The following is a 24352-nucleotide window of genomic DNA, read 5'->3' as shown; positions in this document are numbered from 1 at the left end:
CAATGCAGCGTTGCCTCTGAAAGCGGAACAGGAAGGGGGAACATTTCAAAGAAAACAAAGGAACTGGTTTTGTTGTTTTCAACAAACTCTATCTGTCAGTCGAGTAAGTTCTTCTAATAAGCCTTATTAGATGGAAGAAAATTAGGAGCAATTTGGGGAGCTCTTGTTTGGGGACTTCTGCATCAGTGCGGAGGTTGCTAAGGTTGGTCATCAGAGAACCAAGCACCCCATCCAGTTCAGGAAGGATTATTGTGCATTCATTCACCATTCACTCTTCTTTTTTTTTTTTTTAAGGATTATATTGATTGCTTATTTATTTGGCTGCATCCAGTCTTAGTTGAGGCACACAGGCTCTTCATTGCATCACACAGGATCTTTTATTGCAGTGCACAGATTCTCTAGTTGTGGCTCTTTGGGTTCAGTAGTTGTGGCACATGGGCTCAGTAGTTGCAGCACACAGGCTTAGTTGCTCTGTGGCATGTGGGAGCATCATCTGCATTACAGAGCGAATTCTTATACATCAGTACTAAAGGAAATCTGTCCTGAATATTCATCGGAAGGACTGATGCTAAAGTTGAAGCTCCAATATTTTGGCCACCTGATGCAAAGAACTGACTGATTGGAAAAGACCCTGATGCTGGGAAAGACTGAAGGCAGGAGGAGAAGGGGATGACAGAAGATGGGATGGTTGGATGGCATCACTGACTGACTCAGTGGACATGGATTGGACCAAGCTCCGAGATTTGGTGATGGATAGGGAAGCCTGATATGTTGCAGTCCATGGGGTCACAAAGAGTCGGACACAACTTGATCGAATGAACTGAAATGAACTGGACCATCAGGGAAGGACCCACCAGTCATTCATTGTTCATCCAGCACATTTAAGTGATACTTCTGTGCCTTACACTATGATGTCAGGTGCTGCAGGGAGTTAGAGCTAGGTAAAGGTCCTTGCCCTGGAAAAGTAACACATGAATCCAGAGATTTCCAACCAAAGAAGTGCTCTACTTAAGGGTCAAATGAGAGAGAAAGTGTGTGTGTGTGTGTGTGTGTGTGTGTGTGTGTGTGTGTGAAGTCACATACACACAGAATCATTTGATCCTTAAATAGAGCAAATTACCTACACACTTTATATAATACATATTTTTAAAGTCTTGGAGTCTGAAGTCCAGAGTCAATCTAGACTCTATAATTGAGTAACTACTGTTTGTTTGACCCTCAATATTTTCAGCTGTAAAACTAGGATAACAGTTACATCACAATTGTGAGGCTTAAATGAGATGACTCATGTGAAAGCTTTGTGTAAAGAGTACAGAACTCTGCAAACATTTGTAATAGAATGAAAAATTACTGAAGTGAATATTCCAGGACTTTTAAGCAGTGTTTGTCAACGTGTGTTTGCTGAGACATTGAGGCCCCAGGATGCTAACTGGCATTTCTCACGAAGAGAGTTGTGTGGTCTGGAGGGAAGGCAAAACTTTACACTCAGGGTTTCTACCTGGAACGGAGAATTAAATTGACACAGATAAACAGGAGCAAAGCACACTGATTTTTTTTTTTACATGTTCATGGGCGCACCCACAGAAAAATGAAGACCCAAAGAAGCAGTTAGAGCCAAACACTTAGTTATATACTAAATTGGACACAGAGTAGTAAGGAGCAAAAATGGGGGGCAACAAAGGGACTTGAGCCAGGGCAGTTAGTAGTGGAGAAGTGAATATAAAGATAAAGGTTACTTTAAAAAGTTTCTTTGTGTAGACTTCCCCCTTCCTTGACTCTCAGCTCTGGTGATAAGCCTTTTTCTTTCCTCATGGTATAGGGAGGACATTGTTCACTTGGGAGTTCCATTTCCTGCTTTCAGAAAGAAAAAGGAAGTTCAGAGTACCCTTCTTCCAACTGCTGATTCTCAGGTGCCTCAAAATAATCTTTATGCCAAAGTATGCCAATATTTTGGGTGGCATATTCTGCCACTCTTCAAATCAAATAAACTTGAGAAATACAGGATGATACAAAGTAAAGCACAGTTCTTAGGCCTTGAAAGCCCTGTCAACTCAAGAAGAGAAGCTATATTCTCTCTTCCCCCAGATTAATTTGTTTTCAGTATCAAGGCATCCTCTTCCCCACCCCCACACCACCCTAACTCCCACTCTAGCATCTAGATCCTGGAAATGAACAGAACCCATTTTTAGAAAGACTACTCTCCAGAAAGAAAATGATTACCTTTATTGAATGCTTTTGAACTGTGGTGTTGGAGAAGACTCTTGAAAGTCACTTGAACTGCAAGGAGATCCAACCAGTCAATCCTGAAGGAAATCAGTCTTGAATATTCATTGGAAGGATTGATGCTGAAGCTGAAACTCCAATACTTTGGCCACCTGATGCAAAGAACTGACTCGTTGGAAAAGACCCTGATGCTGGGAAAGATTGCAGGCAGAAGGAGAAGGGGATGACAGAGATGGGATGGTTGGATGGCATTACCGACCCGATGGACATGAGTTTGAGCAAGCTCTGGGAATTGGTGATGGACAGGAAAGCCTGGTGTGTTACAGTCCATGGGGTCGCAAAGAGTCAGACAAAACTGAGTGGCTGAACTGAACTGAACTTCAATTTACAATCCATCAGCCTCTCAAAACTTAGTCATTCGTCAACAGAAAATCTAGGAAATCATTCAACAACTTTCCAAGAACAGAGATTCCCAGAAAGGCAGGCAAAAAAGAAAAGGGCCAGCCAACTGTGCCAAATATGCCAGATGGGATTCCAGCATAGAATGGGGCAGGACAAGTAGGGGATACCTCTGGGATTCCTTCTAAGGTACTTGCTGCTGGTAAAGCAGTGTATGCATACTCAGTCATGCCTGACTCTTTTCAACCCCATGGACTGTAGCCTGCTGGGCTACTCTGTTCATGGGATTTCCCAAGCAAGAATACAGGAGTGGGTTGCCACTTCCTTCTCCAGGGGATCTTTCCAACCCAGGGATGGAACCCTTGTCTTCTGTATTGCAGGCGGATTCTTTACCACTGAGCCACCAGGTAAAGCAGTAGGAAACGTAAAGTCATAAAAGTGAAGAGTTGTGAGCTGTTTCTCAAGACTTTAAATAGGATATAAACACTAAAGACCAGTAACACAAACAAAAGTTTCTTGGCTTCCAAGAAGTTTCTCTACTTGCAGAAGTATCTTCAAGCAAGAGAATTTGCTCCTTCTTTCCCTATTCAGGGGGGTTCCTCAGGCGAGTGGCATTCTCACTAAACACCCCTGTCTTTTACCTCCCTTCTGTTCTCTCAACACACTCCAAACCCTGCCTGGCTTCATGTTTTGTTTTTATTTATTTTTATTAGTTGGAGGCTAATTTCTTTACAATATTGTAGTGGTTTTTACCATACATTGACATGAATCAGCCATGAATTTACATGTGTTCCCCATCCCGATCCCCCCTCCCACCTCCTTCCCCATCCCATCCCCCTGGGTCTTCCCAGTGCACCAGCCCTAAGCACTTGTCTCATGCATCCAACCTGGGCTGGTGGTCTGTTTCACCCTTGATAGTATACTTGTTTCAATGCTATTCTCTCAGAACATCCCACTCTCGCCTTCTCCCACAGAGTTCAAAAGTCTGTTCTGTACATCTGTGTCTCTTTTTCTGTTTTGCATATAGGGTTACCGTTACCATCTTTCTAAATTCCATATATATGCATTAGTATACTGTATTGGTCTTTATCTTTCTGGCTCACTTCACTCTGTATAATGGGCTCCAGTTTCATCCATCTCATTAGAACTGATTCAAATGAATTCTTTTTAATGGCTGAGTAATATTCCATTGTGTATATGTACCATAGCTTCCTTATCCATTCATCTGCTGATGGGCATCTGGGTTGCTTCCATGTCCTGGCTATTATAAACAGTGCTGCGATGAACACTGGGGTGCACGTGTCTCTTTCAGATCTGGTTTCCTCGGTGTGTATGCCCAGGAGTGGGATTGCTGGGTCACATGGCAGTTCTATTTCCAGTTTTTTAAGGAATCTCCATTACTGTTCTCCATAGTGGCTGTACTAGTTTGCATTCCCACCAACAGTGTAAGAGGGTTCCCTTTTCTCCACACCCTCTTCAGCATTTACTGCTTGTAGACTTTTGGATAGCAGCCATCCTGACTGGCGTGTGATGGTACCTCATTGTGGTTTTGATTTGCATTTCTCTGATAATGAGAGATGTTGAGCTTCATCGTAGATCCTTCCAGAGGGTGCATCTGAGAACTGTGCTGGGAGAGGCGAGGGGAGGAGCCGAGGGCGCAGGCCCGGGCGCTCAGGTGCAGGGACGGACGGCCACGCCCCATGCCGCGCTGTCGGCGCGCACCTCCGGTCGGGTGGGGCGGACCTGAGGGGGCGGGGCGGACCTGGAGAGAGGGCGGGGCGGTCTTCAGGGGACGGGGGCGGGGCCTCGGGGCGCGGCCTTGCGAGGTGACCCGAATCAACATTCCCGCGGGCGGCGACGCCAGAGCGCCCACTACCTTGAGCAGGTAACCGGCCGCGGCCGCGCGGCACTGCCTCAGCGGCGTGTGAAGCGGGGACTCCCTGAGAGCGAAGCGTGGAGACCCCGGGGACGCGGCGGGGGAGGGAGCCAGGGGCTCAGGTGTGGGGTCGCGGGCTCTGCCCCGGGTGAGCTGTGTGACTTCGGGCGGCCGTTGCTGGGCCCACCCGGTGGGACTCGCCGGCGGCTGAATAGCCCCCTCACCCGCAGCCTCTGGAGGCTGTGTGTGGAGTTATTATTTTGTAGAGTTTGGTCGCCTTTAACTTAAAAAAAAAAAGTCGCACTATTTCGGGGCTCGGGGGATTGTACCTGAATCTCCTCAGCGACGCCTGCTCTCCTCAGGCCTGAGGGAAGTTTCCTCGACAACCGGGATCTCTGAGGCCTGGAAGGCAGGGACTCGCCCGGTGGAGCGCTGGGGGCTGTGTGGGTCCGCTGGTTTCACGTGTCTCCTCGTTGGGATCCCCGGGCCGGACGGAGGGGAGACCCCAGCACTGCCGGAGCCAGCCGCGTGCCCCACTTCCTGCCCTAGGCGCGCGCTTCCGACCACCGGCTCTGGGAGCAGGGGCTGGGGAGGGGTGGGGTGGCCTCTGGGTTAAGAGAGAAGAGAAGGCTTTTCTTTTACCTGGAGAAAACTGATGAGAACTGGTTAGAGAATTGTTTCTATCTGTGATGTTTCTGAAACTTTTTAAATCCGCGGTGGGGTGGTAAATATCACTTTGCTTTGCATTTTGGAAAATATGAATTATCTACCTAGCTAGATTTTAGATTTGACTTCTATCTCCTCCAGTTTTTTCTTCTTGTTTGTTTACTGTGGTTTTCTTTAGATCAGGAAAATACTACGCTTGAATCGTGGCTATATGGCACACAGATGGTAGGTGATGCCAAGCCAAAATAAACGCTAATTAATTCCTTTAGAACAGGTGTCCCCCCACCTCTGAGATTTAATGCCTGATGATCTGAGGTCGAGCTGATGTAATAATACTAGAAATAAAGTGCACAATAAAATGCTTAAATCATTCCAAAACCACCCCGGGTACCCCCCTGGCTCCCTGCCTCCCCTCCGCCCCCCCCCACCCCCACCTCCATGAAAAAATTCTTTTCCAGCAAACTGGTCACTAGTGCCAAGAAGTGCCAAAAAGTTCGGGACTGCTGCTTTAAAATACAGCATGTAAAAGAATTGCTTTCATTTTTAAAATATACTGATTCTTCCTCCAAGTAGGCTGTTTGATAGAGGTGTTTTCCCTGATTAATACTGTTATAAAAAAATACTGTTATAAGTAGCCTGGAAACATTAAAAGTTAACAGTAACAACACTCCCTACTTACCAGTTCAATATTTTGATATGTGACTTTTTCAAGGTTAAAAGTTGCTCTTTCTGGAAGAAACTATTAATATTGATTGCCTTTGAGAACGGGGATTTGAGATATTTTAATTACATATTTTGTAGCTTTTGCTAATGACTTTGAGTCTGGAGAAAAAAAGCCTTCATAAAAATTTGCTCTTTTTTAAAAGACTCTTTGAGAAACAAAAATTTTAAGTTCCTCTTGTATTTTATTGGCTCTACTTGAATTACAATTGTGTATTCACAAATAAAACTAACAAACTGAGGGACTGATTCAGGTTGAGAGAAAATGAACTTGTGATTCTTGTTGGACCTTTGGCAGAGCTGTCTAGTTGGCGGTTAGGTATATTGGTACTGGGATTTTCTAAAGTCAGGATCAGAGTTGTGAATGTTGGAAACCACCCATGGATTTGTGATACTTATTCTTGTGAGAGTGTAAGAAATGATTCAAGTAAGTAGAATTAAAAAAAAAAGAGGAAGACCAAGGATGGAAAATACCAATACTTAAGTGATGGGTAGAGACAGCCAAGGAGACCAAGGAGGCAAGTTCAGGAAAGAAGGAAGCAAATTAACAGACAGTGGTGTCATAAAAGCCAGGAGAAGGAAGAGTTTTAATAAAGGATAGAAATCTATTTGAGAGTCAAATGAGATAGAGGAATCAGGAAGATAGAAACTGATAAAGTGCCTGTTGCCTTTGGTAGTTAGAAGGCTGTCATTGAACTCAACAAGCATAGTTTAAATATTGGGTTGGTCAAAAATTTTGAGATTTTCCACATCTTACAGGAAAACCTGAAGGACCTTTTTGGCCAATCCAATAAAAAGATAAGGATGGAAGCCAAATTTGAATGACTTTGAGGAGTAAATAGAAGATGAAGAAATAAAGATAATGAGTGTAGAATTCTTATTTTGATACACAAAGATTTGAAGAAGTGATAGGGTAGTGGAGTATAGGGGAGTTTATGGTCAGATTGGAAAGAATATAAGGCCAATAGGAGTTATATTTATATTAAATATGTATTTATGTTAAAGAGCATCTCCCAGCATGGTTCCTGTCTGCTGGTTAAGTAGTAGCTGAGAGCAAGTATCTGAGCATATTGAATAGAAAATATTTAAGCTCCCCAATTCAAATTATGAACACTGTTTTAGTGGTATTTTGATCTGTTGTGTTCAGATGTTGTCGGTGTTAAAGTCACACTTGAACAAACTGTTGAATTGTATTTCACCTGAGTTCCAGTATTTAGATGCTGCCAACTTAGCATATTAAAAAAGGCAGAGACATTACTTTGCCAACAAAGATTAATATAGTCAAAGCTATGGTTTTTCCAATAGTCACGTATGGATGTGAGAGTTGGACCATAAAGAACACTGAGCACCAAAGAATTGATGCTTTTAAACTGTGGTGTTAGAGAAGACTCTTGAGAGTCCCTTGTTCCTTGGAACCACTTTAGCATTCTTGCCTTGAGAACCCCATGAATAGTATAAAGGAAATCAACCCTGACTCTTCATTGGAAGTACTGATTCTGAAGCTGAACCTCCAGTACTTTGGCCACCTGATGTGAAGAGCTGACTTGTTAGAAAAGACCCAGATGCTGGGAAAGATTGAAAGCAGGAGAAGGAGACAACAGAGGATGAGACTGTTGAATAGCATCACCAACTCAATGGACAGGAGTTTGAGTAAGCTCTGGGAAATGGTGATGGATAGGGAAGCCTGGCATGCTGCAGTCCATGGGGTCACAAAGAGGCAGACACAACTGAGTGAGTGAACAATAACTTTTAAGTCATGTGATTTTTCTAGTGTGTTTCTCAATGACTCTTCTAAAAATCTTATATAGGTATCAGACATTTTCGCTGAATCAGAATCCATGAGGCATACACCAGTTAGGGCCTTTGCTTCAGTTATTATCATGTATTTAAGGAAAAATGCTCTTAGATGAAAATTTCTGAGTTTAACTTCAGTCTTCATTGAGAGTTTAATTTTTTTGTTCAGGCAGTAATTTTATGTGTATTTTTCTTAGGGTATGAAAAAATGGCTAAAAATGGAAAAGGCAAACAAGTGTTGATAATGTGGAACAACTGGACTCTTGTACTCGGCTGGTAGAAGTGTAAATTGGTGGCAATATCTACTAAAGTGAAGCATATGAATAAGTTATGCCCAAACTATACCTGACAAAACTCTAGAAACGACAAACTAAAGTAATAGAAAACAGATCAATGGTTACTTGAGGGTAGGGGGCAGCAAGGGAACGAAAAGGGGATGGATGTACAGGGGGTAACTTTCAGGGATGGTGAATTAATTCATCAGTCAGTTCAGTTCAGTTGCTCGTTATGTTCAACTCTTTGCAACCCTTGAACTGCAGCACTCCAGGCTTCTCTGTCCCATGAATGTATTCGTGGGTATGTTCATTTTCTTGATTATAAAGATGTTTCCACTTCTCTATACATATGTCTGACTCATGTAATTGTACATTTTAAATATGTGCAATTCACTTAAGTCAGTACCTCAATAAAACTTTAAGAAAAAAAAGAGCAAAAATAGTAGAATGGGAATTCCCTGGTGATCCACTGGCTAGGACTCCATGCTTCCACACTAGGGGGCATGGGTTTGATCCCTGGTCAGAGAACTAGGACCCTGTAAGCTGCAGGGCCAAGACCGAAGCCAAAACAAAACAAAACAAACTAGAGAGTAGAAGAAAACACATCATTTAAGTATGTTTATTTAAGTATTGTCATTATCTCAGGATGATGGGGTTATTGTTAATTTTTATTTTCTTCATATAGTTTTATATATTTTCATAATTTATACCACAGCCATGTGCCTGGTTAATTTTTAAATGAAAATTATTTCATATGTGCAAAATGGTACTTTTGATAAATCTACATGTTTAGAGACTACAGATAAAATACATGCCCTGTATCTATATCATGCTATAGACTAATACATATTTTTTAAACCATAGTTGTATCTTTCTCCTTGATCATATCTTTCTCTTGCTATGCTCCTTGAGTTTTTGTATAGTTTTACTACATAAGTAAAACTTATGGACTTTCCTGGTTTTTCGGATGGTAAAGCGTCTGCTTACAACGCAGGTGACCTGGGTTCAATCCCTGCATTGCGAAGATCTCCTGGAGAAGGAAATGGCAACCCCCTCCAGTATTCTTGCCTGGAAAATCCCATGGACGGAGGAGCTTATTAGGCTGCAGTCCATGGGGTTGCAAAGAGTTGGACATGACTGAGCGACTTCACTTCACTTCACTACGTAAATAGGTATTCATAAGTAATGTACTGTTCAGTTTCATGTTTTGGAGGAGCACAAAATTGTATTTATGAGATTCATCTATGTTGTGTTATAGTTCATTTCCTTTTTTTGCTGCATAGCACTCCACTATATGAGTTTACAACTGTTTATCCATCCTCCTGTTGGTGGATATTTAGGGTGTTTTCAGTCTTCATATTAAAATCTGATTTTGCTTTTTGCCATTAAAAACTATTTTGTTATTACTGTTAAACCTGTTCGTGTTTTTCTGTGTCCATGCATAAGAATTTCCTGTGCTTTTTTGCCTCAGAGTAGAGTTGTAGATCTTCAGATTTGCTGGATAATACTGAATTGCTTTATAACAGTTCATACTCTCACAAGCAGTGTGTTAAGTATTCACTTTGTTCTCATTCTCAACAACATTTGAGACATTTGTATATTTGTAATAATATGAATTTTTTTCTTTTCAACCATCTGGTAAGTGAGAAATGGTGAGGTTTAATTTACATTTCCTTAATTACGGATGTATGGAATAGCTGTTTATGTTTTTTGCCTGTTTTTAATTTTTTGTCTTTTAAAAGTTGATTTCTGTATACTAATCCCTTATCAGTTATGCTTGTGGCAAATATCTTTTTTTCTAGTAAGTAGCTTGTCTTTTACTTTCTTTATAGTGGCTTTTTGACAGACACATTAATTTTGTAGTTTAACGTGGTTGAATATGTCAAGCTTTTCCTTATGGTTTGCTCTTTTGACATCTTGTTTAACAAATCTTTCCTTTCCCTGAGGTCATAAAGATATAGTCTGATATTTTCTTCTAAAAGCTTTCAAATGTTGCCTTTCATAGCTGTGTCCTTGGTCCATGTGAAATTGATTTTTGTGTGGTGTGAAGTAGGAATCCAGTTTCATTTTTTTTCCGTATGGGTAATCTGCTCTTCCCAGCATCGTTTACTGAATATTCTGTTTTTCCTTTCAATAATCTATAAGTGTCATATGTCAACATTCCATACATAGGTTCACATGTTTCTGGGCTATCCTTTTGTTGCTTTCTTTGTGTATCCTTGCTGCAATCTTACTTTTACTTAGTTGTGTAAAGAACCTTCATACCTAAAAGACAAGTCACCTACCCATGCTTCTTTTAGGACTCAAATTAATGTTTAATGGTTTTTCTAAAGTAAACTTTTCATCAGAGTATATAGAAATATGTTATTTAAGTCTTAAATATCTGCTATAGTCACCCAAGGTCACAAGTACTTCCGAAGCTACTTTATTGTGGATTATATCAGGCTGTCTTTAGTTTTTGCAAATCCTGTCCTAACTCACTGGAGTTAACTTTAACTTGAAAAGTAAATATTGGATTTTCACTTTTGGAATATAGTTAAGGCATTTGGAAAAACCTTCACACTGAAAATAGCTAAGAATAGCTGTATTAAAAAATTACTTACAATTTTATATGCCAAAATCTAAGAGAAAGCTGGAAATCTAAGACTGTAGGAGCCCTTGAGCTTTACTTGCTTTGAGGGTATTTTCTATTTTCTCAACTGGGGGAACTTGATTAGATTTGAATAAGAATTTGGTATATTTGTAGGGTTGAAGGCATAGTTAGAAGTCAGTCCAGGGCTCACTCACGGTTAGCTAACAAGAGACTTCTGCCCGTAATTCTGGGATCCCAAAGGTCTGTGATGTCATGGAAAGGATGAAACTTCCTTCAGGGATCTGCAAGGAAAGTTGTCTGGATGCCAAGTGAAACAGAAGTGGGGAAAAAACCTGTCCTTGGGCAGTCAAAACTACCAGATTATGGGGGAAGTACACATCACTTTGGTGGTCTAAAAAAATTTCAATATGTGAATTTTTGAAAATCTTTTTTTCTTTATATATATATATATATATATATATATATATATATATATGCCATAAAATTCACCTTTGAGAGTGTATAATTCAATGGGTTTTCATATATCCACAAAGTTGTACAACCATCATCAGTATCTTAATTCCAGAATACTTTTATTACCCCCAGGAAAAAACCTTATACCATTGATAGTCATTCCCCATATCCTTCTTTTCCCCAAACTCTTGGCAACTTCTAATCTACTTTTGTCTCTGTGATTGGCTTATTCTGGGTATTTGATATGAATGAAATCATATAATATACCTTTTGTGTCTTATTTCACTTAGCATACTTGTTTCAAGGATTATTCATGTTTACCATGAATCAGTACTTTACTCTTTTTAATGGCTGACTGATATTCCATTGTATGGATGATACCACACTTGGTTTTCCCATTCCTTTGTTGATGGTTATCTCCACTTCTTGGCTCTTATGAATATTTGCATACAAGTTTTTGTATGGAAATGTGTTTTCCATTCTCATAGGAAATATATTTTCATTCTCCACTTACCTACAAGTATGAATTGCTGGGGCACGTGGTAATTCCATATTTGTTTTAAGGACCTGCCAAACTATTTTCCAAAGCAGCTACGCCTACCAACAACATATGAGGGTTCTAGTTTCTCCGCATCCTCACCAACACTTACTTTTCTCTGTCTTTTTGATTATAGCTATCTTAGTGTGTGTGAAGTGGTATCTCATTGAGGTTTTGATTTACATTTCCCTAATAACTGATGATGTTGAGCACCTTTCTGTGTGTTTATTAGCAGTATCCTTTGCTCATTTTAAAATCAAGTCGTATGTTAAGGCATGAATTTAAAATGATATACAAATGCAAATTCTCTGTAGGAGTATACTTTCATCTTTGACTTAAAAAAGTTCTACCAGTTAAGTTTTGAGGTCAGTGGATGATCTGTAAAAGATAACCAAGTGGAAATAAGACAACCTGAGCAAGAATCAGCAAAAACAGTGGACAATTAGAGGAAAACTTGCAAATGCTTATGTATTGTAATTACTAGTTATTGATTATTAAACTAACCATGATGGGCTCTATTTAACTGAATAAAAATCACAATTGAAAATATATGCAGGGAGCAGGAATCTGAAAAGGTACCAAACTGGTTGAAAAAGGAATTGAATGTAATTTCTATTAATGAAAAATGCAGTAATAAAAACTCAAAACTCATTTGTTAAGTTTAACTGCAGATTAGGCAATTATGCAAACCCCAAGAGAGAAAGAATGAACTGGACTATAGATCGGAGTAAATCATTCAGAATACAGCTCAAAGATAGAGAAATGGAAGATATGAAAGAGATTAAGATACATGAAAATGAGAATAATCAGAAGGAGAAGTTAACAAAGTTTAGTGAATGGAGTTCCTGAAAGAAAAGAAATAGAGAATGGGCAAAAACCATATTTAAAGAGATAATGAGAATTTAGTACTGGAAAGTCTACCAGTACAGGTGGAAAGACACCAATCCACAGATTAGTTATTCAGGTATACCCAATTGTTTATGCATCTGTTGATGGATATTTGATAATTTCTATGTTTTGGCTATTCAAATAGAGCTTCTGTGAACACTAATGTATCAGTCTTTGTATGGATATAAAATTTCTTTTTTCTTGAGTAAATAAATACCTAGGAAAGAAATGTCTGGATCATATGGTAGCTGTATGTTTAACTTAAACTGCCAAACCATTTTATAGTCCCACCAGTTGAAAATGAGAGTTCTATTTGTTCCACATGCTTGGAATGGTCAGTCTTTGCAATTTCATTATCTCTAACAAATGTGTAGTATTATCTCATTGTACTTTAACTTGCATTTCCTTAATGAATTATGGTGTTGAACATGTTTTTAATGTACTTTTTTGGCCATTTGTATATTTTTTGTGGAGATGTGTCTGTCCAAATCCTTTTTAAATTGGGTTACTTTTCTTTTTATTATTGAGTTATAATAGTTTTAAAAAATATTTTGTATATAAGCCTTTTATTGAATGTATGATGCCATTTTAAAATGTGCCTTGGCATAATTTTCTTCATAGTTTCTAAGCTTAGTGTTTGTTGAATTTCTCAGACCTGAGCTTTGTAGGTCTCATATTTGGAAAATTTTAGTATTATTTCTTAAAAAATTTTTTTTCTGCCTCCTCATTACTATCATGAATTTCAATACATGTATATTAGGCTTCTTAAAATTGTTTCATGGGTCTGAGATATGCTTTTCATTTTGTTTTCATTCTTTTTTTTCCCCTCTTTGTATTTCATTTGGGTTCTCACTGTGCTTATTGTTTCTTTCGCAGTGTCTAATCTGCTTTTTTAATGCCATTAGTATTTTTTCCATCTCAGACATTATAGTTTTCATTTTTAGAAGTTGGTTTGTGTCTTTTTTTGATTCTTCCAAGTTTCTACTTAACTTTTTGCACATATAGAATCACTTATAACTGTTTTGAGGTCCTTAACTGTTCATTTCTGTATTGGTTCCAATTGATGGATTTTTCTCTGCATTATTTTTTTTCCCCTTCTTTGTATGTCTGGTAATTTTTTATTGGTTGCTACCAGAGATTGTTGGAGTTGGAGAAGACTCTTGAGAGTCCCTTGGACAGCAAGGAGATCCAACCAGTCCATCCTAAAGGAGATCAGTCCTGGGTGTTCATTGGAAGGACTGATGCTGAAGCTGAAACTCCAGTACTTTGGCCACTTCATGCGAAGAGTTGACTCATTGGAAAAGATCCTGATGCTGGGAAGCATTGAGGGTAGGAGGAGAAGGGGATGACAGAGGATGAGATGGCTGGATGGCATCACCGACTCAATGGGCATGGGTTTGGGTAGACTCTGGGAGTTGGTGATGGACAGGGAGGCCTAGCGTGCTGAGATTCATGGGGTCTCAGAGTCGGACACGACAGAGCAACTGAACTGAACTGAACCGAACCAGAGATTGTAAATTTTACCTTGTGTGATATATATATTTAGATTTCTATAATTATTTTCTGCTTTGGGACATAGTTAAGTTTCTTGGAAATAGTTTGATCCTTTTGAGACTTGCTGTTAAGATTTGTTAGGTCAGACTAGTCTTTAATATAGGGCTATTTATTCCCCACCTCTGAGGCAAGACGTCTTCTCTGAGTCCTCTACTCAGCATTCTGTGTGAGGTTTTTCCAGTTTGGTTGGTGGGGACAGGCATTATTACTGACCTTAGTAAAGGTTGTTACGGTCTTTGTAATGTTTTCTGGTGGTCTTCCTTCAGTCTTGTGCAGTTTCTCTACATGCATGCTCTGATCAGTACTGTACTGAATACTTACGTAGGACCTTCCACTGATGTTTGTGCTTCTTTCTGTGTACCCGTCTCTGCTCTCCAGTAGTCTGTCATACAAACTCTAGCTCCATTATTCTTATTTATATAAGAATCCCTCTCTCCTCCAGTTCATTTTGGATGGTTCAAAACCGTGTCAACTTTGAAAACTCTTCTCCCAGAAGCAGTAATCATTTTTAACCCTCACATTCCCCTCATAGTTAATGTAAAGTATTTGCAAGTTGACAAGTCCAGAAATGTGGTTTTATGAGCATGTTAGGAGTTTTTAATGTGGTGTTAGTTGCTCTGTCTTGTCCGACTCTTTGTGGTCCCGCAGACTGTAACCCGCTAGGCTTCTCTGTCCATGAAATTCTCCAGGCAAGAATACTGGAATAGGTTGCCATTTCCTCCTCAAGGGGATCTTCCCAACTCAATTTTTATATAACTTAGTTATTATACATTGTTTCATTGTCTATCAACTACTTATTTGCTGAGTTCCTGCTGTATTCCCAGCATGATTACAAGGTTCTGAGTGTTAAGTACAAAAGTGAGTGCAATATTGTTTCAGAAAAGTTTTTTTTGTTTGTTTCAGGAAAGTTTTTATTCTAGCAGGGGAAATAGAACAGTTGTCATGAAATGTCATGAAAAATGTAAAACTTAAAATTCACTAGATGTTTAAAGATGAGAAAAATTAGTATGATATGGCTTGTCAGGGAATGCATCCTCTAAACTGAGACTGAGAAGGGCCTTGGAAAAAAGGTATAAATTAAAAAAAATAAATAAATTACAAGATATAATGGAAGAAAAGGTGCCATTTAGCCAAATAAATTTCATGGGCATACACTTAACAGAAGTTCAAAACTTATGAGGAAAACTATAAAAACTCCCAAAGATACAAACATAAACTTGAACAGATAATTTGAATCAGAAGACTCTACATCCTAAAAATGTCAGTTTTTTCCTAAAATAATATGTAAATATAACATGATCTCAATAAAAATGTCAAACTTTTAATTCCTAGGTCTGGACAAATTATAAAGTTTATTTGTAAGAACAGACAAGCAAGCATAACTAGGAAAATTTTGAAACTGAAGACCAGTAAGAATGGAAGGCTAGCTCTACTGGATATTGAAACATAAGCCATTATAATTTTTTGGGGGGTGGGCTGCGCTGTGTCTTTGTTGTGGCATGCAGGCTTTCTCTAGTTGCAGCTGAGGGCTTTTCTTGTCACAGAGCATGGGCTTTAGGGCACATGGACTCAGTAGTTGCAGCACATGGGCTTAGTTGCCTCACAACATGTGGGATCTTAGTTCCCCGACCAGGGATCAAACCTGCGTTCCCTGCATTGGAAGGCAGATTCTTAACCACTGGACCACAAGGGAAGTCCCATAATTTTTAAAATGTGGTATTGGTTCAGGAATACAAATCAATTGAATACAAACTATAAAACCCAAACCCAAGGCATGTGGAAATTTACTGTAATAAAAGCAGCATCCTAAAATGAGTGTAGAAAATATGGAATTTTTAATAAGTGGTGTTTGTGATACTAGGATAATCACTTGAGAGAAGATAGGATTGGACTCCGTTCACACACTACTGGGATGTACAGTATTCATACACCTGTATACGTATGTATGTTTGTATATATGCCTGTTTATATATACACATAGACACACTCCCACTCCTGTTTTTTACATAGCAGAAAACATCATCATCAAATTGAAAAGACAATGACAGCCTGGAAGAATGTTTACCACTTACATTATGGATATTGCATTAGTCTCTCAAATATTTAACTATCCTCTAAAACTGAGGAAGAAAAGGACTGGTAATTGTATAGAAAGATGAACAAAACATAATGAATAGTGAGATGAAGTAAGATTTGCCACAAGTTGATCATTGTTTAATCCAGGTGGCAGGGGTTTTGTTATACTATTTTGTCTCCTCTTGTATACATTTGAAGTTTCCCATGAAAAATTTTGGTTCAAGTAGGTGTAAATGAGGAGAATGCATTTGGAACAAAGTCACTGAAGCAAAGGTGGGCAATTGGCTTCGTATACCATTTTATGTTTCTGGTAAATTTAAAACAGGCTTTCTTTATTTCCAGTATATCTTATTTGTGGTTCAGTTAGCGCACGTGTACTTGTGTATGTGTGTATATGTGTATGTGGGGGTGTGTGTGTGAGAGAGAATATGTGTTAGTGTATGTTTAAGAAAGATTTTTCTGTTAGTGTACTTGTCTGCATTAAACTAACTCATAATGTATGAAGTTGTTTATTAGCCCTCATAGGGCTTTTGGATTACCAACAGAATTGATTTGGAAGAAGTGAAATTTTTCTCACACTTTTTATGAATGCCATATATTCTTGCAAATTTTATTTGGACATTGATTTAGATATATCAGCTGAAAGAGAAAATTGAGAGTGGAATTTTTTTCCAGATCTAGCATTGAAATTGTTCATTTAGTAATTTTTAAGCATGTTATTTTAATAACTTAGAAGGAACCTAAATTATATAGAATTACGCAAAGGAACAAAAAAATCTCTTACTCTAAACAATTTTTTTGCTTTAGAACCCTCATTATGCTTTAGAAAGATAGATAATATGATTTATTTAATGATATCTAGTGACATTACACATGATCATATTAACTTGTTTTCTATTCTTCCAACAGTTTACTATTAAAATCGGAAGTTTGTATCTTTTGCTGGGTATTGGAGATTGACTGTAATGGCAACAGAATTTATAAAGAGTTGTTGTAGAGGATGTTTCTATGGTGGAAGAGAAAAACACAACTGTGAGTTTCGCTTCTTTTTGATTTCAGCATTTATTTAATATCTTTATTTGTGACGTTTTGTGATATAAATGTAAATGAGATGTATTTTTTAACTTTACAAGGGGGTCAGAAACATAAATGTGAGACACACTAGCTAGTATGAAAGTACCTTGGAGCAGAGGGGAGAGAAAGATGAGTTCAACATAAGAGACACTCTAGGACATTACCACAAGAAGATGGCCTGTGGTATGGAAGTTTGAAGAGGATTTTAGCAAGCCAAGTGGGAAGAAGGAAGTAAGAGAAAGTGAGGATTAGACATGAATGTTACAGGTTGATGAAATAGTGTGAGCAAAAGTAGGGAGAGAAGTATTTGGGGAATAACATACTCTGGCAAATGTTTTAATTTAAATACAGACAATTTCCAGTTTATGAACAATGCTTTAAAATGTGCCTTCCATGAATGAGTGAATGACCAATAGAGAAGAAGCCTGTAACTTTATCAAGAGCCACACTTATCCAGGACTCCTGGAGATTTCCCTTGCTATTGCATGGGTTTTCTCAGCCCTTCAAGGTTATGACTGGAACTTTATTTGTCTTGGTTCTTTCTTATATTTCTTAGTCTAAAGCATACCTTTCTAGTATATTTGAGTATGAAGGCTTCTTTTTCGCAAAAAAACATTTCATAAATTCCATCAGAGTAGTACTTGTGCTTTCATTCTGTCTATAGACAGTATTAATTATACATAAAGATTAGCTCTAGATGTTTCTTACTTCTTCATCCTAAGTCACACAGCCTAGGAATCACATATCTTTCAAGGTAATAAACAAAAGTGGTCACAGAAGCTAGCATAGGGGAGTTGATATTACACTAGGGTCAAAGTAAATTTTATTTTGTGGTTTAGTAAAGATTTTTTGTATGTGGAGACCTTTAGCTTCTTTTCAAAGTAGCTTTTATTTAAGGCTGAAATTAACCATTAGGTTAGAATTGTTTTGTTGACAGTATTTTTATTTAAATGACTAGATTAGTATTTATTTGAAAACACTATGAAATTAATTACAAAATTAACTTGATTTCCATCTATGAACTCTTTTGTGGAAATAAGATTCTTTAGAAACTGCTTTTACCATTATGATAAGTTAATACACTTTGGTAGTAGTATATTAACTTCTCAAATATTGGCTAGGCAGAATTAATGTAGATTCCAGAGTGCTTGATAAGACCTAAAAGTAGTTTATGTGTCAACAATTTCTTTTAAAATGGTTAAATAAGTACCAAAGCACATTAGGTTTAGATTGTTATATGCATAAATCTCCATGCATATTTGTGATTTTTTTTCTCTTTTCTTTTCTCTTCTTTTCTATGCAGTATCTGTGGAAAGAGACTTCAAAGCAGCAGTATCACATAGTCAAAATACTACTATCTCTATACCCCCATTGACTTCTGTTTCTATAAAGCCTCAGGTTGGCTGTTCTGAGGATTATTTACTTTCCAAGTTACCATCTGATGGCAAAGAAGTACCATTTGTGGTGCCCAGGTTTAAGTTATCTTATATTCAGCCCAGGACTCAAGGAACTCCTTCACAGTTGGAAGAACTAGAAGGTAAACAATAAAATGGGAGGATTTAAAAATCAACATGCAGCATTTAAATGTTGTTATTGCTGTTATTTAACTTGCTCTTTTATATATATATAAAGATATAAAATATCTTTGTGTACAAATTTGACATTTCATTTTTTAAAATGTCTTGCATCTTCTGTAGAGGAATTTAGTGCACAGTGTTTTTGAAAAGTCCCATTATGATATCTGACACCAGTCAACACATTTGTATGTAGAATTGGCCTCTTTTAGGGCTTTGCAGGTGACACTAGTGGTAAAGAACCCACCTGACAATGCAGGAGACGGGGGTTTGATCCTTGTGTCGGGAAGATTCTCTGGAGGAGGGTATGACAACCCACTCTAGTATTCTTTTTTTTTCTAGTATTCTTGTTTAAAGGAGTAATATAATTGTAGTATGTCAGTTTTCCTTCACACATTTAGAAAGAAGAAAATAGAGAAATTATTCTGGTTTTGGTCAATAAATATAGGAAATTTTATTTTCTAAATTTTAGTGTAAAGAGAAATAAGGAAGCAATGAAGTAGTCTTTCTCCCTTCCCTTCTTTTTCATTATTATACTTCTCAGTCTAAATACACTTCCCATTCTAAACAGCCACTTGAATGAGGTATATTCATTGACTGAATTTTGGCTGATATTCTAGAGACCAGTGGACTAAGGAAGATAAAGGAAGCAACCTGTAACTTATATTTTAGAAATTGTTTTAGTTCATTGAAACAGTCACAATGGTTTATTTCCCTCAAAATTTTATTATGGAAAATTTCAAACATATGGAATAATTGAAAGAACTTAATGGTGAATGCCTGTATATCTACCATATAGATTCTGTCATTAACATTTTTACTATATATACTTTATCACATATCTATCTATCCATTTCCTTAACCATTAGTCATTCTTTTGAGGGTAAGGGGAGAATGCATTTCAGAGTAAATTGTAGACATCAGTATGCTTCTCTCTAAATATTTAAGTATATATATCATTTACTAGAGTTCATTTGTTTATAGTTTCCTTCTTTTGACATAAACTTTAAACAAAACGAACTGCCCAAGTTGTAAGTGTATGTTTGTTGAGTTTTGACAAATGTATATACCAGTGTGATCCAACCTCCCATCAAGATCTATAGTATTTCTCTAAGTACTTTTTCTGCCCCATCCTTTCTCTCTTTTTATGGGATACCAATTACACATATGTTGGACCTTGTGATATTGTCTTGTCTATGAAGCTTCTTTTTTTTCCCTCCTCTCTATTCTTTTTTAAAAATGTAAAACATTTAATTTATTGTTCTTTTGTGGCACTTTGATGCATCATCAGTGTATTACAACTGAACCACTAATCTTATAGTTTGTTTCATCAATATTAGCTGGTTTGCTTTCATGACACTGCTGAGGAATCACCTATTTCTGCAGAGGTTCAAGTGAAAAGTTTTAAGAAGTGTGCAAGTTCCTTTTGTATGTCTCTGAAGGTTTATTCACTCTGTTAGCTTTTTGATCATTCACAGTGTTTATCTTGTTAAGATTAGTGGTAGCTGGTTTTGCTTTATTTTTAACCTTAAAGCTTTTTTGGCTGGCTATTTGGAATATGTTCCTGGACTTCTGCCCTCTTAGTTTGTTCTTGGCCATCATCTCTGGTAGCCTCGTGCAGCTGTTCAAATTCCAGGTGACGCCATATGTTCGCATCTCCTCTGTATTCTTAAGGTTTGGTAATATTGACCTATTTTCAAGTTCACTGTCTCTCTCCTCCATTATTTCCATTCAGCCATTAAGCCCATCCAGTGAGTTTTTAATTTTAGATATATTTTTCAGTTGTTATATTTACATCTGGTTCTTCTTTTCATAGTTTCTATTTTTCTGTGGTTTCTGCCCCCAACCCCAATAATCATGAACCTATTTTCTTTTATTTCTTTGAATTTTAACATCTTTGTGTACTATTCTAACATCTGGGTCTTCCAGATTTGAATTCTGTGGATTGTTTTTTTTTTAGAATGAGTCACATTTTCCCATTTCTTTGTATGTGGAGTGATTTTGGATTGTATTCTGGACATTGGATGTCATGTTGTGGAGACTCTGGAATCTGTTATATTACTCTTGACAGTTATTTTTCCCCTTTCTTCCCTTCCTCCCTTCCTCCTTTCCTTCCTCCTTCCTTAACTTTAGCAGGCAGTTAACCTGGTTGTACTGTGTGGGAGATTCTGTGCCTTTGGTGGCAGCTGCTATCTGGCAGCTTAGTATTTTTTTTTTAATCCTTATTGGGAGTCTATACACACATGTGTGGTTCAGGGATCAGCCAGATATTTGAGCAGACTTTTAATCACAGAATTTGGGTTTTTCTCCTTTCTAAGATTCCCACCTTATTTCTAGCAGCTGTGGTTGCCCTGTACTCTGCCCTATGTTCTTCAGGCCAGAAAGACTGGATTTTCTACTGGAATTTTATCTGTCCCCCCCGCCCCCCCATATAGTGCCAGTTTTGGTCTGCCCAAAGGCCAAAAGTCATTAAATAAGGTGGCCATTCCCCTTTGCCCTGAAGTACTGTTCAGAATCCTTACTACTTTTTTTTCACTCTCTAGTGCCTTCAGGGTATTTTGTTTGTTTTTTTGGTTGGTTATTATAGTTATCTACAGTGCATCTGGTTCCATCACTTCATGGGAAAGAGATGGGGAAACAGTGGAAACAGTGTCAGACTTTATTTTGGGGGGCTGCAAAATCACTGCAGATGGTGATTACAGCCATGAAATTAAAAGACACTTACTCCTTGGAAGGAAAGTTATGATCAACCTAGATAGCATATTAAAAAGCAGAAACATTACTTTGCCAACAAAGGTCCATCTAGTCAAGGCTATGGTTTTTCCAGTAGTCATGTATGGATGTGAGAGTTGGACTGTGAAGAAAGTTGAGCACCAAAAAATTGATGCTTTTGAACTGTGGTGTTGGAGAAGACTCTTGAGAGTCCCTTGAACTGCAAGGAGATCCAACCAGTCCATCCTAAAGGAGATCAGTCCTGGGTGTTCATTGGACAGACTGATGCTGAAGCTGAAACTCTAATACTTTGGCTACCTCATGCAAAGAGTTGACTCTGGAAAAGACCCTGATGCTGGGAGGGATTGGGGGCAGGAGGAGAAGGGGACGACAGAGGATGAGATGGCTGGATGTCATCACCGACTTGATGCACATGAGTTTGAATAAACTCTGGGAGTTGGTGATGGACAGGGAGACCTGGTGTGCTGTGATGCATGGAGTCGCAAAGAGTTGGACACGACTGAGCGACTGAACTGAACTGAACAGGAGAGTTGGACTTCCCAGGTGGTGTTAGTGGTCAAGAACCTGCCTGCCTAATGCAGGTGACCTAAGGGACGCAGGTTTGATCCCTGAGTTGAGAAAATGCCCTGAAGGAGGGCATGGCAACCCACTCCAGTATTCTTGCCAGGAGAATCCCATGGACAGAGGAACCTGGCGGGCTACAGTCCATAGGGCCACAAAGTTCTGAACATGACTGAAGCGACTTAACACCATGCATACACAGGAGAGTTGGGTCTGGCAGAAGTGATAATTTTTAAAAAAGAAGCAAGGAAAGATGAACCCCGAGCCTGGCTTAGCACATATCAGCTTTAATACCCTGCTTTGCACATATCAGCAGTGTCTCTCCAAAACAGTTTCTAAAAGTTCTGATTCACAGTATACCCTGATCAATTGATCTTTCTCTTGTACGTGTTAACAGCATTTGGAGTAAACCACATAAATGGCCTTGTAATCTGTTTTATTCGTATCATATATCATGAAAATTTTAATGGTTCAATAGTAAAGGATAAATCATATTGAAGTACTATAAAATTTATTTAATAAATTCTCTATTCTTAGACATATAGGATATTTTATGTATTATTTTCATTATCAGAAGCTAAGTAAGAAATAACTACCTGACAGTATGTGATAGTTTTTCTTTTGTGTTTTTTTTTTCATTGTATCACTAGAAAACATTACTTTTTGAGTTGGATGAATGAGAAATTGGTTTATACTGAAATTATAGGCTCAATGAAGATGTGATAAATCCACCTGATTTTTAGTATATTGGAGAGAAAATTACTTTATTTAATGAGTCAATAAAGCATTTTTGGTGCCGAATTATAGAAATCAAATACGTATCTCTTGTATGTATGTATGAATGTGTGAGTGATGGGCTGATACAGAGATTTTGAGAATATAGGGTGCACCACTATCAATAATGACTAAAATCATGTTTTAGATATTTGACATTTGTTATATTGCATTGTGTACTTGCTGTTGGATCTGATTTTAACTGCATCTTACTGCTTGGATAACAGAGATTGATTATTAATATTTTACTATATTTGCTTTATGACATGTCTATCTACCTATCCATTAAGAGAATGCATTTGAATAAATTCTGAAATTTTTAATTGGGCTTTTGAGAGGTATAAGCAGTTATGCTACTTTACATTTAGTTCTATAGCACTGTGGTTCTATAAATTGAGAGTTATTAATCTTGAACTTTAAATATAATATCTTTTTAAGAGGAAAATTGAAATTCTTCACTGACTTACTTATAAAGGAAAAATGAAATAAGAATATTCATTTTTAGGGATAGCATATAAAGGTAGAGTCATCTTTATGCTACTCCTGTTGACAGTGCTACTCTTGTTACCATAAAAAGACTTTTGTAGTAGTACTTATGTGCTGAATGATTTAACTGTTGGCTTATAAGGTTTACAGGCTTCTTATAAGGCTCTCTGAGATCACACCTCCCTCTTGACACCTCTCTGCCTATGTACATGGCTTGGATTGTACACAGTTATTTGAACCAGAGTACGAGGATAAGATCTCACTTCAAAACCAAATAATAACAAGTGGTGCTGGGAAAACTGGTCAACCACTTGTAAAAGAATGAAACTAGAACACTTTCTAACACCATACACTAAAATAAACTCAAAATGGATTAAAGATCTAAATGTAAGACCAGAAACTATAAAACTCCTAGAGGAGAACATAGGCAAAACACTCTCCGACATAAATCACAGCAAGATCTTCTATGACCCACCTCCCAGAATATTGGAAATAAAAGCAAAAATAAACAAATGGGACCTAATGAAAATTAAAAGCTTTTGCACAACAAAGGAAACTATAAGTAAGGTGAAAAGACAGCCCTCAGATTGGGAGAAAATAATAACAAATGAGGAAACAGACAAAGGATTAATCTCAAAAATATACAAGCAACTCCTGAAGCTCAATTCCAGAAAAATAAATGACCCAATCAAAAAATGGGCCAAAGAACTAAACAGACATTTCTCCAAAGAAGACATACAGATGGCTAACAAACACATGAAAAGATGCTCAACATCACTCATTATCAGAGAAATGCAAATCAAAACCACAATGAGGTACCATTACACGCCAGTCAGGATGGCTGCTATCCAAAAGTCTACAAGCAGTAAATGCTGGAGAGGGTGTGGGGAAAAGGGAACCCTCTTACACTGTTGGTGGGAATGCAAACTAGTACAGCCACTATGGAAAACAGTGTGGAGATTTCTTAAAGAACTGGAAATAGAACTACCATATGACCCAGCAATACCACTTCTGGGCATACACACTGAGGAATCCAGATCTGAAAGAGACACGTGCACCCAAATGTTCATCGCAGCACTGTTTATAATAGCCAGG

At 38.0% G+C, this 24352-nt stretch overlaps 1 protein-coding gene and 1 pseudogene across 4 annotated transcripts in view; one reads left to right on the top strand and one right to left on the bottom strand.

Annotated features, from left to right (window-relative positions):
- Positions 1 to 24352, top strand: part of TC2N (tandem C2 domains, nuclear) — a 52351-nt gene that overhangs the window by 4480 nt on the left and 23519 nt on the right. Inside the window, exons 1-4 of one of the 4 annotated variants that reach the window (XM_065906348.1) lie at positions 4429 to 4507; positions 13561 to 13754; positions 16965 to 17087; positions 18433 to 18666. In XM_065906348.1, coding sequence (XP_065762420.1) covers positions 17021 to 17087; positions 18433 to 18666 — 301 coding nt within the window. In that variant the 5' untranslated portion in view covers positions 4429 to 4507; positions 13561 to 13754; positions 16965 to 17020. Of the gene's footprint in view, positions 1 to 4428; positions 4508 to 5945; positions 7535 to 13560; positions 13755 to 16964; positions 17088 to 18432; positions 18667 to 24352 lie in introns of those variants that run through there. The other 3 variants (XM_065906350.1, XM_065906349.1, XM_065906351.1) reach the window with 3 other exon arrangements.
- LOC136147132 (ribosomal biogenesis factor-like) lies at positions 18682 to 23766 on the bottom strand (annotated as a pseudogene).

This window comes from Muntiacus reevesi, chromosome 15, assembly GCF_963930625.1.
Source record: "Muntiacus reevesi chromosome 15, mMunRee1.1, whole genome shotgun sequence".
Lineage (NCBI taxonomy): Eukaryota > Metazoa > Chordata > Mammalia > Artiodactyla > Cervidae > Muntiacus > Muntiacus reevesi.
Note: the sequence above shows the minus strand (reverse complement) of the source record. Positions and strands in the feature narration are given on the sequence as shown.